Source organism: Papaver somniferum, chromosome 1 (assembly GCF_003573695.1).
Source record: "Papaver somniferum cultivar HN1 chromosome 1, ASM357369v1, whole genome shotgun sequence".
Classification (NCBI taxonomy): Eukaryota; Viridiplantae; Streptophyta; class Magnoliopsida; order Ranunculales; family Papaveraceae; genus Papaver; species Papaver somniferum.
In genome coordinates this window covers 111,481,186-111,500,274 of record NC_039358.1, presented here as the reverse complement: position 1 = coordinate 111,500,274, position 19,089 = coordinate 111,481,186, and the positions used below count along the sequence as shown (strand labels likewise).

At 35.6% G+C, this 19,089-nt stretch overlaps 1 protein-coding gene across 1 annotated transcript; it reads left to right on the top strand.

Moving 5' to 3' along the window:
* Nucleotides 1-938: 938 nt before the first annotated feature.
* Nucleotides 939-2,518, top strand: LOC113331943. Its single transcript, XM_026578580.1, has 3 exons — nucleotides 939-1,341; nucleotides 1,721-1,864; nucleotides 1,960-2,518. The coding sequence occupies exons 1-3, from the start codon at nucleotides 1,084-1,086 to the stop codon at nucleotides 2,347-2,349; spliced, it is 792 nt and encodes a 263-aa protein (XP_026434365.1). The 5' UTR covers nucleotides 939-1,083; the 3' UTR covers nucleotides 2,350-2,518.
* Nucleotides 2,519-19,089: the final 16,571 nt, after the last annotated feature.

Here is a 19,089-nt window from a genome sequence, read left to right as displayed (position 1 = left end):
TCATTTCACAAAACTTCCAATCAATGTTTTCATGAACAGAGTTTCCTTCTTCATTTCACAAAACTTCCAATCACTCCCTTTTGTCTTTTCCTAACTGCAGGTTTGACTTGGTTAATATCTAAAACTTGAAGTCTTCTTTGCTTTTTACCTATTTCTTTATAACTATCACATATCTTCTTAACGGCACCTTCAAGCATTACTCTAGAAAAATAAAGTCGCGTCGCCGAATCAAGGTGGGTTTGAAATTATGCCATTTGAGAAATTTTGAAGAAAAAAATAGATTGAGAAAGAGAAATAGAGAAATTTGGTGTAAATTTTTAGTTTCAAAATTACCTATTTATAGGGGACCAAGAACTAGACGTTGGCGATATAGTTAATATCGAGCGATATTCTAGGTAGCACTAGCGATAAAGACTCCATCACTAACGATATTAACTATTTCGGTAACTAAAAACTCTATCGCTCAGTGATTTTTCCATAGCGGCGCAACTCATTTGCCATACCACCTGATATGTCAAACGGGTCTTCTTAACCTTGTATAAGAAATAGGCCTAATGGTGTTTCTTTTTAATCACGTTTTATTTTAATAAGTTAATTTATGCAATTCTTTGGGGATCTTTAGACCATTCCTTAAAACCAAGTCACTGACTTAGAAGTGAAATTCGAGTACGCACACCTCAAATAGAAAAAATAAACCGCTAACCTCTAAATTTAGCAAAGGATTTTTTTGTTTTTTTTGAAAAGAAATTTTAGCAAAGGATAGGCAACCTACAAAATCACATTTTCATTTGAGGCAAGAAAAGAATTTATTTAATAATATGATAACAAATGACAATATTAATTCCTCCACGAAATTATCAAAAAAGCAAATAATTCCTTATAATTAGTCGTATCTTTTATTCTTCTCTTTTGAATTTTCTCCTCGTCTCATCAGCAGTTCAGTATTCAGAGTCCCACACTCTTGAAATATTTAATAATTCTTCCGCTCCTCATTGTCCTCAAATCGAAATCGATAACTTCTCTTTGCTTTACTCTCTTCTTTTTACTTGCTAAGTTGTAGTAGTGTCTCACTTCTGCACAGAGATGGAGCAACTACAACCAGAACCTTATTCATGGATATTCTCACTTTTATCAGAAAAATTCTTCAACCCATGTCTTCTCCACGAGTATTATAAGAAAAATGAGAAGAATATCTTTTGTATAGACTGCTGTACCACTATCTGTACTCATTGTCTTTGCTTCCACACCTCTCATCGATTGCTTCAGGTCCGCCGGTATGTTTACCAGGATGTCATCAGACTCGATGACATGGAAAAATTGTTCGACTGCAGTTTTGTTCAGGTAAATTCATATTCATAAGAAATCAAAACTTACGAATTTAGCTTGATTTTGTATAATTTGAAAAAATTACGATGATCATGTTATTTTTTTCCTCTATATTTTCTTAGCTGGGCCAGCCTCTGTTCTTTCCAATTGCTCTGTTTTTTCAAATTTGTATTTTTTCGCATAAAAAAGGTCTCAAATTTGTGAAAATATTATTCAATTCTCTATTCTAGTCACTAATTGATTCTTCCATGATCTCGGAGAATTGAAAATATATGATCTTTTACATAATTCGATTCTGTCTTGTTGATAAGCTCCTCATCTAGTTTTCCTCTTCCCAACACAATGAATTGAATTTGTGCTCTGTTTGCTTTTGCTGTGTATTACGATGATGAAGTCTTACAGCACAAACAATGCGAAAGTGATTTTTCTAAATCAAAGACCACAAACGCGCCCTTTCAGAACTAGCTCTGGTTCAGTCTGCTTCAGTTGCAATAGAAGTCTTCAAGATGTTAACCGTTTCTGCTCTCTAGATTGCAAGGTAAAATCCCAATTCCAAACATAATTATTAATTTTATTTCTTAATTTTGTGATTTTCTTGGTTTTTAATTTATTTTTGCTGATGATGATGATCAGGTACAATATCTAGTATCAAGCGAAGAAGGTTGCATCTCGAGATATTTCTACGACTGTGATTACTTAACATTATCTGATTCCAACGCCGATTCTGCAAAAGAGATAGATTATGATGACGACGATGATGATGATCAAAAGAGTGGTCAGATGACTCCTACGTCGGTTTTGGACGGTGGGATGCTGATGATAAACATGATGACGTCGTCGAGTTCAAGTAGTAACGGGAATTTCGGGGGGTTTTCAACAGTTCGGTATAGTGTTACGCCAGATAACGTTACGAGAAAAAAGAGAATCGCTATGTTTGTGGCGGGAAATGTATGTTACCGAAATGCCCCTCGTTCTGTCTGTAATAAACGAAAGGGTGTTCCTTTTCGTAGTCCTTTCTTCTGATCAAAAGTCATATAGCACGGGAAGGAAAACAGAGGAAAAAAACAAATAAAAGAAAGCTGTGTAGCTATTTTTTTCTTTATCTTTACTCTTGGATTTTATGTTTAATAATTTTGTAAACCATTATCGGCTGTAATATTTTGCTAATTTCCTCTCCAAAATATTGGAAGTGTACGAAATAAGAGATGGAACTTGGAAGGATAGAATATGCCAATATTTCTTCTTATTATAGTGAAATCTCACAAAATATTCATAAGATGGTGACTACTGACTACTAAATACAGCAACTGACTAAACTAAAGAAAGCCTAAATAGGGATTAGGGACCATGATGTTTTTCTTAGTCCACTAATCATTTTTCTTAATGACACACATCTATAAAGTTGTTGAGGCCAAAACAGGAAATGCAAAAGTTTTGCAGTGAATTAAGAAATTATGGCCTATCTATGGGGTTCTGCTAATCAGTAGAAGATGCATCTAATCGAAGCGCAGTGGGACCATGGACATATTTTCGCTTTACAGATTGATGACAATTGGATCCATGTAGCAAGTTTTCAAAGAATGTCATGCTAACCTTTGCTTCTTTGGTTTCCTATTAGATCATATATTCCTATTCCACGAATGATGTTTAGCGCCAAAACAGTATATTGCATGCCCAAGAGCAACTGCTATTACATGTGACAAAAATATGTTCCAACTTGGCTAAATAAAAAAAATCACAGCAGTTGGTAAAGTTGGAAAATTACCATATTTGGCATATACTATGTTAATTCTTACAGCAAAAAGTGAGACTGAGGGGGTCATGAATGTAAACTAGTGGAGCAATTTAACTGGGTGGTAGTCGACGTCCTGATGCTTTTTATATATAAGAAGATGGCAAATGGTCAACAGGGTTGGTATTCTGATTTAATTATGTGTTTATGTGATTTTTCTTATTTGTTATCTATAAATACAATAATGCTAATATTGTCATGTTCTTGATAACAATAGTGTGTTTATGTTACTTCTTTTCATCTTTACAGATATATATTTGTGCAGTGTACGAATGAAGAATATATATAAAAGAGTGGTCGTTTCGGAAATAATATTTGCAGAGTTGATGGAGTCGTGTCTGGGGTCACAAGTGAGTGTGTTGTTCAACGGAAGACAAAGATTAGCACCTAAAAGCTTCTATATAAGGGCTGGCAACCACTATAAGGAATGAATGACTGCTCATACTGTGCCATTTTGGCTCCTGCCTTTTGTTGGCCCCTTTAGGTTACATGTGGGCCAATCTAAATCTTCCATTTCTTGCATAATTCTCACTTTTTCGGCACCATATGCAAGGGATTTCCGTGGTCTTCCATGTTTGTATATGTACAAAATCAAAATTAGAACCGAGTAATGCACATGTTTATCGCAATTGCTTGCGTGACTGTTTGGGAAGACCGGAGAATTGAATTTATGGTATTTACAGGACGATTTCTTTGTTGTCTTTAACTTCATGCAATTGCCAGGGGATTGCTTATGTATTTTCTACCTCATGTTAAAAGCACCGGAAAGTGCGCGTAAATCATTTTCAGGAGCAGAAAAACAAAAGAAAAAAGTGCACATCAATGCTACAGAACGTCGGGACGTATGAGCTCTGTTGCACAAAACTTTGGTTGGTCAAAGGCTGGCTACCAATTATATGATCAATATAAAGCATCCCGTGAGGAAAAAGACACAAGGATTCGTAACTTTTCCCTTTTCTATATTTGTTGTTCTTTTATATCCCACTAGTTTTGGCTTTAGAGTCGCATGCTTTTAAACAAATCTAGGAATGTTCCATCGTAATGCTATTAGCTTGGATTTAATGCTTCCATGATACGACATTTTGTGGATATAAATTATGCACCGGATGCCGATGTCATTGTGATACGGTAGTGAAATTGTAGGATGATGGTACCAATGATCTGAATTTGAAATTCGTCAACACCAAATATTTTATTGGTAAAAAAATAAAATAAAAAATGATGCACCGATTAAAGCCCCTTACACAAATAAATAAGAACTAATTAGTCAATCAGAGACATATTCGTGTTTAGTGTAGATCTTTACAAAATTAATCGACTTTTTTTTTCAACGGCACGTCTAGAGTTACTGATGATACAATTATTTTTACTATGGAAGAGAGAAAAGATGTGAGATGGTAGCATGTTCTCTTGGTTATCTTTGAGATGATGATCATTATAAAATTTAACTTAGAAAAAAGTTTTATAAAAGCATGGGCGTTGGTCATATTATGGATGAGTTAGCCTTGGATCTTGGGTGTTATAAGACAGAGAGTTTCCCATCCTTTTTACGATTACTCCAAATATATCGGATCTTATTCCGAGAAAAACCATCCTTCTTTTTCCGATTTAATCGAATCTTATTCATACTTGTATTTGTCTTATTCCGGTAATCCTTCTCTTTCTCTTGTCGGATTTCTGGGTATTGTACTCTTACGGTATGTTCTTATTACTTTTCATTCTCTTATTTTCAATGTTAAACTCATTGTAACTTTGAAATCCCAATGATGAAAAGGTTCCTTGTTTATCAAAAAGCAAAGAAAAAAAAAACAAGTGAAATTATTGATGCTCATAGGGTTATAATTAAAGATCTCAATGTTACTCTCTCCACTGAAGACAAAATTTCCTTCTATAAAAGGCCTTCAGCCTCCACCAAGTTTGTACCATACCTTCTCAATCAGACTGATCTAAAAGATGTTACCTTCTCTGGACATTCTTATATTTGGAGTAATCGTAAAAAGGATGGGAAACAGGTGCAACTCATTCTGGATAGAACTTCGGAACATTACAACTAGTTTTATGATCCACAATGCAATTATGTACAACGTCATTCCTTTTGGTTCATATCACTAACCTATACTTCTCGATACAAATCAACTTATAGAAAAAAGTTAAGGTTCTTGATAGAAATTTTTATGTCTAATTTGTTTTCTAATTTTTATATGTTGGCCACTATTTTGTACTTATTGTTTAATTTTGTGTATTTGTAGGCGCATTCGAGAAATAAATGTGCGTGGAAAATTTTATAAAATAGTATTGAAGCCCCCAAAAAATTATTAAAGACACTCTCACTTTAGATAAGGACACCCCATTGTTAAAGGCACTTGCGCTTTGAATGGAGGCCCCCCTTCTTATTCTTTTTCGACCGAAAATTTTAGCTGAAAACTTTCTCCTCACCTGAAACTTTTATGAGATAAAATTTGACGAGATTTTCTTGGAATTGGATTTATATGGGCTTGTTACATCAAAACAAGGGTGCTAGGTGTTTTCGAGTCGGAAAAAAAGAGAGGAAGTTTACATATTTTCTAAAAAAAAAAAAAAACGAGTGAGAGTATATCGAGGTTTTGTGTTATATCTGGATTAGGAGAATATATTCTACTAGGATTTGATCATATAGGATTTCGAAAGTTTTGAGTGAACCCAAGGATGCGTAAAGAAGATTTGGACAGAATAAATTTCCTAACTTGCAAGGAAGGAAAACAAGATATTTTAGAAGATGTTAGCGAAAGATATCGACCTGGTGTGTATATATAGAATGCCTGGAGTCACAAAAGAGGTTAAGAAGAAGAAAACCAGAGTTGCAGAGTTTTTTTTGCGGCTGCAGAGAAGAAGAAGACGAAGAACAGACGATACAAAAATACAGTCACATAAATTGTGGTTTATTGTGCAGCAGCAGAAGGCTGTTGTTTCTGTACAGTCTTATATTTTTGTAATAGTGAAATTTGTAACGCTTATAAAAAAAGTACGCTACTGTTTCTTTGTTTTGTTCTTTTCTGTTTCTTTTCTTGTATTTAAACACTTTTGAGTTATGTTTCAATCTTTTGAGAGTGTTTTGAAAATGATGAGCCAAACCCCATCATTGGGACAATGGAGGAAGTCATATATCACAATTGAATGGTAACCATATTTGATTCTTTATGACTTTTGGCATTGATTTTAATTGGTTTATGATTTCGTTAATTTGTTAGTAATTTCATGGTGTATGCTTAAACTTAGAGCTTTTGATACGCCGTCATGCTTATGATTTACAATTAATGTTTTAGAAATCTAAATTTGACGAAGAAACAAACCCAACAAAAGAGCTAGAATTGTTAAGAATTATTATATGTATTACTTGAATATGATTAATGGTGGAATTCTGAGTTCCAGTTTCTCTCGATGTTGTTATTATCATTTATAACAACAGATCTTTTTCGATTTGCATACTAGGTGTGCGTACCTTTCATGGTTCACGAGTCAATAGACTTTTTGTGGTATGGATATCGGGTATGCGTACCAAAAATGTCGTTGCCGAATTATAGCTACACCGGTACGTGTATTGGGTACATGTATCGTGGCTCTAGACTTATAACAGTTGTCCCAATATGTGAACTGCTATGCATACTGCCATGTATCCAGATTGACAGTAGTTATATCTCTCTTTAGTAATCAATTTCAAACATTCCCGAATAACATCAATGACACATATTACTGTTCCTGGATTTTTTTTCAAATGATTAAATCTTGAATCATAATTTAGGTCATAAACAATAAATTGTTATTAACCAAATTCATCAAGCATGAACAAATATTCTTAAGCTTAGTTAGTCATATTTCGAGAACGATATTCAAGATAAAATTGACTCGAAATTTATATTACGCATAAATTGTCTAATTTAATCATGCAACAATGTCTCATACATAGAAAGGTGAAAACTTGAGAAATAGGTGGTCCAGTCTTCACTTATCTTTTGTTGAAGAAGTTCCCCGAAGCTTCGGTTGATATTAGCCTTCAAACGGTATAACACAGTGATATCCTGTTCTCAACTACACACTTATATCCTAATCCGAGACTTGACTAAATGTAGACTAGAAATCAAGATATAGCTCTGATTAACTACATTTGACAACAAGCTTGAGATAACAACACTTTTGAGTTCGACTGAGCAATGATCTAACATAATTCACCTCTATTGGATTATCTGCAACAAGTGTCATCTAGATCCCCATACTCTCATACTGCAAAAAATCCTCAAGGATCACTAGCTGGTTCACTATTTTCTCTATCATATTCAAATTCAGGTCAACAAAAGCATATTAGCATATACCTATTGGTAAAATACCTCTCAAAATTTAAATTCAAATCCCAATACTAGACCAAACACATTGTGCTCATCTGATTCAATAGCAAAAGATAAAGGTCTATGATAAAAAAAAAGATGCCAAAAGACATATAAAAAACGCCCAACAAGCATAAAAAAATATTATTTTTAATATTGAGAAGTTCATGTTGACCAACGAGCGACCAGAAAACAAAGAGCAATTCATCGTACTTTTGTGGATAAAGAATTGGAAAAAAGATTTTCGCAAGAGAAACATAACTCTAATTGTAACAAACATATGATTATTCTTGCGAACACTTCAAAATAAATGGGAAACAATATAGTCTGTTACAATGGGTTTAACAAGTTATAGAAAGTCGTGGACAAAATAAAAAAACTAACAATTTGTTAACGTTGTGAATTGATGAAGTCGACGGAGTTAAAGGTCTAACTGATTAGTAAGTGTGTGTCATGGTTAGTTTCGACTATTTTAAAAGCGACTTTAAGTTAAATGTAATAGCTTCAATATTTATTTTAAGTTATATGTAAACTTTAATTTTATTCTGAAATTATTAATTTAAGTTAAATATAATTGTTGGTTTCAAAATAATTCAAAGTTTATTTACTAAATGAAATCCATGTATTACGTAAACGAAACTAGTTAAAACAAAATAACAATTTAAATATTAAAAATCAAACTAAGTTTCACATGGTCCAACCCCCGGTTTTATAATTATCCCAAAGATACTCAGGAAGATCATTCATTGACCTTGTGTACAAATTTCGATCTTGAATTTTATTACTCGTAGCTCTATAATTTCTTACAGGTTCCCCTATGTGATGGTTCAACATTAGGCTTCAAATGTTCATTCGAATAACTAGACCAAGAAGTATCACGCGGGTTTCCTCAATGATCATGAATCATAACTTTTAAAATTCAGCATGATAATAAGAACGATATGCTCCACAAATGATAATGAACTTTTGCTTTAGGATCCATATTTTCTCAATGTTGTGCCGAGAGGTTCATATTGTTCCTTAAGGCTTCATAGGATCGGGCATCAGAATCGAAAAAGTAAACATTCAACGGAAGCTAATGCACATAGAACACACAAGACACAGAGATTTACGTGGTTCGGCAATGTGCCTACGTCTACGGGAAGAAATTCACTTACTTCATATATCAGAGAATACACAATGCACATGACACTCAACACCCCTTCTTCTTCTTCTTCACATTCTCAACTCACCTTCAACTCTCTCAGCCCTAGAGCTATGAGAGGATCTACATCTCTCTAATGAAGAGATTACTTCTTTTCTTTGTGAGGAGATGTCTACAACCTAAGGGCTTAGAAAATGTTGATGTAGATGATGTAGATACCTATAACCTAAAGGTTATGCCTTTATTTATAGGCTTACAATACTTCAAATAGGAAACCAAGCTTTACTCTAATTTAGGAAATCCAAACTAGCTAAGATAGGAAACCCTTGTTTAGATAGAAGTCTAAACACATTCCAAAAATCAGTAAAAACTGATTTAGGAAATCACACTGATGTTTCCTAAAAATCAAGCCAATATCCAACAATTCTACATCCATCTGTTTCGTGTTAAAATATTTGAACTTACTTGACTGGCCGAGGTGACTGAAGGATTGAACTAAGCTTGACTATTGTGAATAGATTCAATCCTCCAGATAACACCCATGTGTAGTTATTGTCATTGGTTATAAAACTTACTTTCAGACAAATTACATACTTTAGGTCTTCATACATAAGTGATTTTTGAAAAACATATATGCCATCTTGTGAACCTAAAAGTTCATAAAAAGCATGTAATATCCCAACAATCGTAAGTAGCAAGTATGCATACCGACCAAAGAGGTAGGGCATCCCTGTCACACCCGTTCTCGGGCATAAAACATCAATCTCCATGTGAATACTTATCTTGGCTATGGAGAGCTAGGTATGAGCCCTGCAATTGTAATGTCAATATGGTGTTTCTTTATTGTTTATTCTCATCTGACTTATCATCCAATTGTTATAATATCTGCAAATGCTTCGGTTTGTCTTTATTATATTGAGCGATCATTTTTTCCATTTTATCATAGAATCAATTGGTATCATAGCAGGCAAACACGGTAAACCTAATAAGTTTGTGTTTGTTCATTCCATATATATTGCCCTATGGGAAATTTTTTTGGAAACTTGCTCCTGGCATCTGTAACGCACGCCAGAATTCCTTAAAGATTGTTATGGTTAAAACCTCTGGGTTCTCATGATAATCTTACTTCATATAGAAGGGGAGATTTAGATGTTAAGAAGCAATTTGAAGAAAAATTGGGAAAACGTTCAATACGCTCAAGGATATGGAACCTCACTAGATTAACTCTTGAGGAATACTATCGTGATGGATCAATTGATAAAGATCTGTTTAAAGCGTTCGAAGGCGTTTTTAAATTCTTAGGAAAATTTAATTCTGTTAAGTCTAAGAATCTTTCCGGAAAGGGTGTTGGTCGTGTTAAAACTGTTAATACTTAACAACCCATATATCGGAAATATCCTTCTTCTAGCCCGAACCAACGAAGGATAGAAAGCTCCAGCTGCCCTGACTATCATTATTATTTTGATTATACTACAGGGACTGTTCACACCTATCAACCAGATGTGTCGCATGAGAATTCCTCTGCGCATTATGCCTCTTGGTAACAAGACTGGCTTTTCCCCATTTGTACATATCTTGATGTGGGGCAAGAAATGGATTGAGTTGTGTACAGTTGTGTTGTTGTTTGGTTAACTTTCTATTACCTCTGTTTTCTTCCACCTTTTTGTTGGTTGTTTACCACTTATGTGGAAAGGGCTAAGATTTTTCCTTAAGTCTTGTGGATCACATTTCGTGTATAGCCCAAGCCCATGAATGAGGGATATATATATATATATGTTGGTGGTCCGCAAACCTTCTCCTTTCTCATCTTCCGTCCGCGTACCTGAACTAGGGTTTGTGCTTCTCCACCATTAAAGCTTATTTGAAGAAATCAAAAGGAAGGGTGTTTGAGGTTATCTTCAAGTAAGTAATCTTATCTTGTGTATCTCTTTATGATGATTTCTAGAAGCATGAAAAGGAGTTCTAAAATTTCAAAATCCTCTAGCTTGAATCCTCCTTGTGATCAAAATTCTCTTAGAATTAGGTTTGTGAATGATTCTTGTGCTAGAACTTTTGATAGGATTGCTTCCAAAAGTTTTATTCTAGAAAAGAAATTGGAAACCTTTAGTAGTTATGAAGAGGATTTAGCTTGATTCAAAAATTTCAATCTTGGGAATATCTTTAATGGCCTTGGTGAAGGTTTTGATTCTCTAACAAGGATTTTCTATGCCAACATTCATGATGTTGATGTTAAAAAGATGAAATTAAAATCTATGATAAATAGAGAAAGGTTTCTTGTTAATAGAGAGTTAATTTCAAGGGTCACCAAAATATCGTTGGGCAACGTACGGTTACCTAGGCCAAGTGATGAACGTCCTTCATATGATGATATATTTATTGGACTTTGTGGAAAGAAGGTTGTTTGGAGTCAAGGAAAGTTTCCTACTAATGATCTTAGTATTGCTTTAATGGCGTTTGGAAAACTCGGTATCTCTAACCTTTGTCCCTCCACAATTGAGAATTCTTGGTGGAGTTATGAGTTTGCGGAATTGGTCTTCTTCCTTGCATCCGGCAATACAGATCTTGATATTTGTAACTTTATCATCTTTCAAATGATGATGATGACTTCTCAAATCAAGATGTTAGGCTATCCTTGTTTGATTAGCCAATTTTTTTGTGATCGTGGACTTGATTTTATTATAAATTCTCTTGGGGTTCCCAAACTTGTTCGTCCATGTACTTTTCGGCATATAAGGGAAAATGTTCGCAAGCGACAAAGAGGTACTCCTCTTGATGTTGAAGACCCTACCACCTTGAGGCTTATTCAAAAAGTTTACAAGGGTGTATGCAAGGTAAATGTAAGAGTGAAGTGCTTAAAAGATCAAGCGTCGTTAATTGGAACCAAGTGTCCCGAGCTCAAGGAAGAGTTGGATTCAATTCAAGCTACTTGGAAATTGTCCGATGATGAAGGTGACGAGTAATGCATCTTCTTATTTGCCTAGGATGTCTTCTTTTTGGATTAGTTGGAAGAATAACTAGTGCTTTGAATAGCGATGATTGTGACTACACATAGTTATTTTTGTTTTCATCTTCTTATGTTTATTTTTTAGGTTTATTGGTATTAAATTCTAAAAATATTTGGAGGATGATGTTTATTGCAGTATTTTTAATGGTTTGTGATATTGCAATATTTTTATGGGATATGTATTGTTTGCGTCCGTGAACTTGAAGATCCCATATTGCGGTCAAAAGTAAAGTCGTTTATGAATCAATATTCGTATTGATGAAAGGACGAATGGACTTTTGACATATACAAAAGTTATGCCTATGCAGTCATGTATTTGATGGAAAATAGGATGATATCTTTTGTTCAACAAGGATAAATGATAGACGCATTTATGTGTCTAATTTGTCCCAATTGTTTATATTGTTAGTGCTCGATTTTGTACTTATTTGGTTATTTTATGTCTTTGTAGGTGTTTTTGGAGAAATAAGCTTTTGCGGCGAAATTGGCTAAAAAGTGGTTTTTGCGCTCGTGGGAGAAAATTACTATACGGACTCTCACTTTGGATAAGGGGTAACCTAATTACAAAGGGACACCGGAACTGGATAGGGGGAGGTCATCTTCAAAGTTTCAAAACTGGATTTTGGCGGAAAAAAAGGCAGCAGCGTCAACAGTTTTGGATCAAGGATTTGAACGACCTAGGAGGCGATTCAATGGGAAAATTTGGTACCCACGGACTCTACAAGACATAAGGGACCTGTTAGAAGCGATTAGACCCATCTAATTGGGCTGGATAAGTCAGAAAATCCACACAAAGTCAAGACAGTGCACACGGTTTCTGTTTAGGGTTTGAGATTAGTTTGAGAGATTTATGGGATATCTTGCGTGGGATATACATCAAAACAGTTGGGTAAAAGTCCTAGAAGATATTTGAGACGAGAGAATAGCTAGAAACAGCCTGTAACGCAACAAGAAGAAGATTATTCTTCAAACAACCCGTAAAGAATAATGGAGATTTCCAAGGGGTTTGATCGATTTTCAAGGGGATTTAAAGCCTATAAATAGTTGGTTTTATGTCATAGAAGGGGGATGAAGAGTTTGGGGTCGAGCCAGAGCCAGGAGGAGCGAAGAAGAAGGAAAAACAACAATGTTCACCTGCTGTTGCTGCTGCCATTAAAAAGCTTCAAGAACACGAAGAACAGACTCTCCAGGGCAGACTTATTTTCAGCAGCGTCAACAGCATCAGCGAAGTGTCGCAGTTAGCTGCAGTTATATTCTATCGTTCCTGTTGGACGCGTTTTGTGAGTCTCAGAACCACTATTTTATAACTTTTGACTCTTTTAATCACACTTTGAACTTTGAATTAATATTTTGAGTGTGTGATTGATATGAATAGCTAAACCCCAATACTGGGATGATGGAGGAAGCCATATTTTACACATATAAAAATTATATTTAATTCTTTTATGACTTCTTGCATTTTTATTAAATGTTTTATGATTTTTTCTTAATTGATTGTCATTTCTTTTGATGGTTTATGCTTGGTCTTAGTACTTTTGATATGCCATGCTTTCGATTTACAGTTAATCTTCTAAAAATCTACCTTGGCAAGAATTAGAGTCCCTATTTTTATGTGAGCTATAATTGTTTTGGAAATAAATATATTAATTATATGAATGATTATGGTGGAATCCTGAGTCCTAGTGTCTCTTGATCCTGTGACAATTTTGTATATATTTTTGCTTTAAAAATCTTTTCAAGTCCGAGCATCGAATCCTTATTTACCGCAATCGAATTACTACAACAATAAAGTCTATTATGTCGTTATGATAGAAAATAGAATAGATCTTTGTATGTTATCCACGGTATTGATCTTCATTGATCCATTTTACTATGTTTTACCGTGAAGGCTCCATCGTGTGTCTTATGTTGAAGCACCTTACAACTAAGTCGATTTACTTTGGCTTTGTTGGTTGTTCCATAAGATGCTATATGTCGAGCATTAGGAACTAAATTAATCAACCAGTTTGGTTATTTAGTTTGTACTCCATAAGTTTTCTTTCTTATGTCGAGTACATGTACGGTTAAGGTTGTCATATTCTATGATGAACTTAGTCGGGGTTCCATAAGTTCTCTTATGTTGACCCCAAAATAATTAAATTGATTACTTAGGAGATTAGTTTGGTTATTTGTATTCCAATTATATTAATTATAGGTTCTCTTGTAATTAATCTAGTTGAGTTTTCATATATTCCACAAATTCTTGTGTTGAGTATATGAACGGCTATACTAATCGTGTTCTATTGGTTAATGTAGTCGTATATTCCGTAAGGTTTTCCTTATGTTGATTATGTGAACGATTAAGTTAGTCATCTCCGTATGATTACCTTAGTCGTAGCTCCGTAAGCTTACTTATGTTGACCACTTTCAATTAATTTGATCACTTTTGTGGTTTGATTTATTTGCGTTTTCAATTGAATTAATCATGGGTTTACTTGTGATTAATTTGGTTGAGCTTTGGATATAGAAAATCATTCCTATGGTTTTTGGTGTCCAATTAAAAAATCCTTCTTTTCTTTCGAAATTAAGGTCGCTCTTGTTGTTCTCTCTGGAGTGACATCAAATGGGGGAGAGTTCTTTTGAACTTGTGCTTAATGGTAATATCTTGCGGGGTGTGCGGCTGTGGAATTTTATAGGGGTTATCTTGTATCTTAAAACTCCTTGATGAATGCATTTAGCTTCGGCTTTATGATTGCATCTAAATTAAGTTGGTATGTATTTTTCTTTTAGTCTATGAAATGTCTCTTGTGGAAATTTCATTATGATCCCGTTCTTGTACCTTTGCCAATTTTATTGACAAAAAGGGGGAGAAATAATGTACTTCACACTACAAATACATATGGTTTTCGGATCATTGTGTAAGAGGGAGTGGTTTCCATGATCGAGATGGAGTATTGACTAAGGGGGAGTGATACATATCACCGTAGTATTATTGTTAAAGTCGTGATACAATTGGACTTTGATATTACATAATAATACTATGACACTGTATAATAATGATCGAGAATATCGATTTCTCTCATTGTTATAACTACGGATCTTCAACAACGGTGATGCTAAACTTACAACCTTTGGGATCATTGGAGTACTTGGAAGGACGAAGATTTCATGGAACGTTGAAGATTAGACTATGGAATAGGAGCCACTAAAGTTTATCTTTTTTGTATTCCATATGTATTAATAGTTTTGTCACTAAAATTGACGAAGGGGGAGATTGTTAGAGCATAGCTCGGTCGACCTCGCATGTGTTGCTATCTCAAGCATGTTTGTCAATGTTAGTGATCAAAACTATAAGTCTTGATTTCTAGCCTACATAGCTATTCTCGGACTAGGATAAAAAAGTGTAGTTGAGCTCAAGGACTTCATGGCGATTCATCATACAACGATGAAGATTTATACAAGGAACCGTGGAACTTCATCAACAAAAAGGTATGTGGAGAGTTGAACTTATCTATCACTCAAAAGTCTATCTATTCTATCTTCTACTTTTTATGAGACAAAAGTCGTATGCTATATAGACTAGATCATACATATTTGACATTTCGAGCTGAGCATTCATTGCTTATCTTTTATCTCGAAATCGTGTGTTGGTAAAGCGTTTCGCTTTGATCAAGTTTATCCTCACCTAGTGACGAAAGTCATGAAAAGTTTCAATCACTTTGAGAATTGGTCTGACGTGAATCGGTCTGTGAATAACGGCTACATAGCATCCTCTGAGAATGTCTCAATGATTGAAATGAGAGTTTAGATTACATGACCATGTATTCCTTGAACCGAAGTTTTCGAACTTTGTTGATCAAGAGAAATTGGGAGGATTGTGGAATTGGCTTGCCAAGTCCGCGAACTGTCGGAAGTTCTCGACCGAGAATTTCTGCTGGATTTTCCAAAACTCGTTTGTGTGCTAAGTTCGTGAACTCAGTCCGCGAACTGGCGAAGTTCTCTTTCCGAGAATTTCTGCTGAGTTTGGAAAACTCAACCGATTAACTTAAGTCCGCGAACTTGTTTGTGAACTTAATTGGTTATGATCTAAAGATGTGCTCTGGACATGAAACATTAAATTACTAAGGAATGCTGTATGCAAACCGTGGCTATAATGTTCATGATCTGATTCAATCGAATCGTATCATCTTTGTTTCAATTGTGTCTTGTGTAGTTACATAAGATCTCATAGAAATTGAACAACTCTTTAACTAGTTCATTTGAGTCAATTGAACTAGTTATGGTGAAGAAGAACAAGGTTGATATGAAATTCTCATATGGTTAACCTTTTTGGGTTATTATGTTGAACCAACATACACGCACACGTTTGGGAATGGTTTTCACAAACCCAGTAAACGTTTACCCAAATGTGTGTGACAAGCTAAGTTTTCGATCTAACGGTTGAGAAATATTAGTTTGAATTTAAATCAGGTTTTCATCTAACGGTGAATAGGGATTACTTTGCACCTAAGGCAAAACCCTGATTTGAAGGCTATATAAAGGAGACATCTAGCACTGTGCAAAACTAATCCCCACACGTCTAAGTGATATCCCCCCATTTGTGACGTGATTGATGTCTCACGAATCGTGGAGTCTGTATGACAAACGTGTCTTAGTTAGTCAATTGTTGACTGATTAGACAATGAGTCTAGGTTTTGTTGAATCGAACACTTTTGACAAATGCTCAGCGATTCATGAATATATGTTAATGTTGCTCGTCTGGGCAAATATTGTAAATTCGACGAGTTGTTGAATATTGATGAGTTACTGAATATATGTGGGTTATTCGAGCAACTGAGCAAGTACTGCTCAATTCGACGAATTACTGATAAATTACTGAATATTGATAATGGGATCAATATTCGTGAAACTGAGCAAGTATTGCTCAATTCGACTGATAAATTACTGAATATTGGTAATGGGATCAATATTCGAGCAACTGAGCAAGTATTGCTCAATTCGACGAATTACTGAATATTGATAGTGGGATCAATATTCGAGCAACTGAGCAACTATTGCTCAATTCGACGAATTATTTACTGGTGAAGTGACCCAATAAAATATTAATTAAAATATTGGTAGATTATGTATAATTAATTCAGATATTGATCGCTGGATCAATATAATTTAGTGTTTGAACTTGCTCGGAATGGTAATTCGTGGAGCGTTTGTTCGAAACCCTAATTTTTGATCAATCCTTCATCAATTGACGAATTGCTGAAAATTGGTCATGAGTAAGGGAGGTACCGGCCACATGAGATTATGGACATCCATGTGATGCCCAAGTGCTCGAGTAAGCACGCACCAGGGTCCTCAGTTGGACTGTTGGTGAAAGAATGATGACAAAATGCCGGTTTCATCATTTATTGAAAATAGTTGCTCAATTGAGCGTTAGGTGATAAAACCTAATTCATGGAGAAGTGAGGGACCGGCCAAGAAGGCATGAAACCGTCCCTTAGGGGTGTGGGACCAGCTGGTGCTCGATTGAGCAAATTCCCTGGTTAGTTGGAGAGAATTTGGGCCCATCAATTGAGCAAATTAGGTCATAATTATAAAATCTTGTGGGACCGGCTTTGTGCAAGCCATGGGGATGACTCTGGTCGGTCACTAAGGCATGCAGGAGAGTTTCAGTATTTCCTGACGTGCATTTGAGCAACATTGTGAATTTTCAGAAGAGTTTCATCTTGGCTGAAATTCTTGAGTTTTGTTGGAATGAGCATGTATGCTCAATTGATCAATATTTTGTAAATATTAAAATAAGAGTATTTTAACATTTAAAATTGCCGTGAGAGGCTAGCCGGTCATGTGACCATGTTGGCTTTTGGTTTTTCATGATTCGAGCAAAATTTGTGAAAATATGAAGGAATCATGAATTTTGCTCAAACCAAGGAGTTTCATGAATTGAGGTAAATAATAATTATAAAATACTAGGGATTGCAAGGTGTGGGACCGGCCCCGGCTAGGGCATGGCCGGCCGGCTATGTTGCCCGGTGCGCACACCTTTCTCTAATTTTATATTATTATTTTTCATGAAACCGTGATATTATGGAGAATCCATGAGTTTTCGTTGAAACGGAGAAGTTTCACGAGTTTAGGGAATAATAATTATAAAAATCTAGGGATTGTGAGGTGTGGGACCGGCCACGGCACGGACATGGCCGACCGACTAGGTTTCCCGGTCCCGCACACCTTTTCCTATGAAGTTATGGAGAACTCATGAGTTTTGCACAAATAAGGAAAGTTGCTAAATTGAAGGAGTTTTTCGTGAGTTCATGAAAATAACAAAATATGACAAAATAATAGAAGAGGCATGGGACCGACCACGGCTAGGACATGGCCGTCCGGTGGCCCCGACCCCTAGGCGCCTCTTATTATTTTACTATTATTTGTTGTTTTTCTCCAGTTTTGCGTAGGATTCCTCATCTGTTCACATTTTTGGATGCTCGTTTGTGCATCCGGGTGCTCAGTCGTGCATCATTTTCGAGTACACTTGCACCATTTCTGTGGGACTTACTCAGTGATGGTCCAGATGCACGATTGTTGAGTATTTCTTACTAATTCATAAAATTCAGTGGAGAATAATTCATGAAATGGAGTAATAAAATAAGTAGTTATTTATTATCAATTCATAGGATCAGCTATTGATTCGACCATGAACTCGGAATAATAAAACATGCATTATCATTCCATGGGATCGTGGATTCGACCATATAATCGGAGTAATAAAATTACCTATTACCATTCCATGAGATTCGTGGAATCGGAGTAATGATATAATACAGTTGTTTATTGTCATTCTATGAGATCAAACTGTGGATAAGAACAGTTGTTATTGCCATTCCATGGGATCAGGCCGTGGATTTGACCATGGAATCAGAGCAATGGTTATTGCCATTCCATGGGATCAGGCTGTGGATTCGACCATGGAATAGGAGCAATAATAGATTATTCTGGGAATTCAGTGGTAAATGTCACTGCAGAATTAATCTATCGTAGGAAAGATATTAGCCAGTTAAGGCGTCATATCCATCCAAAGGGTGCATAGTCAGGGAGTCACAAGTGTTGCTTACGACCTGAAGGCGTTAGTGCTCTCAATCTACGGAGAACCGCTTGAATCCATACACGGTCTCTCCACATAGTCAGGGAACGGTGAGTGTCACCGACGTCTTGAAGGCGTCCGCCGCCCAACTATTCTTCTATGTGGAGGTGTGTCTCTCTCCTGCAGTCAGGGAACAGTGAGTGTCACCGACGTCCTGAAGGCGTTAAGCTCTCAATCTATGGAGAACCACCCAATTATGTTATTCTGCATAGAGGTCACGATGAAATGTCAGGGATCGAATGCTCAGCTAGTGGAGGCTTCTCGAAAGACATACTCGTCGTGGCTTCGTAAAATATGAATGGTTGCATGCCTGAAAGCCGTGTCAGAAACATGTATCATAATTTTACG

Coding starts and splice junctions, on each gene's coding strand:
- LOC113331943 (XM_026578580.1), top strand. CDS start 1,084: ATGGAGCAACTACAACCAGAACCTTATTCATGGATATTCTCACTTTTA. Junction 1,342..1,720: donor TCGACTGCAGTTTTGTTCAG/GTAAATTCATAT, acceptor ACGATGATGAAG/TCTTACAGCACAAACAATGC. Junction 1,865..1,959: donor TCTGCTCTCTAGATTGCAAG/GTAAAATCCCAA, acceptor GATGATGATCAG/GTACAATATCTAGTATCAAG.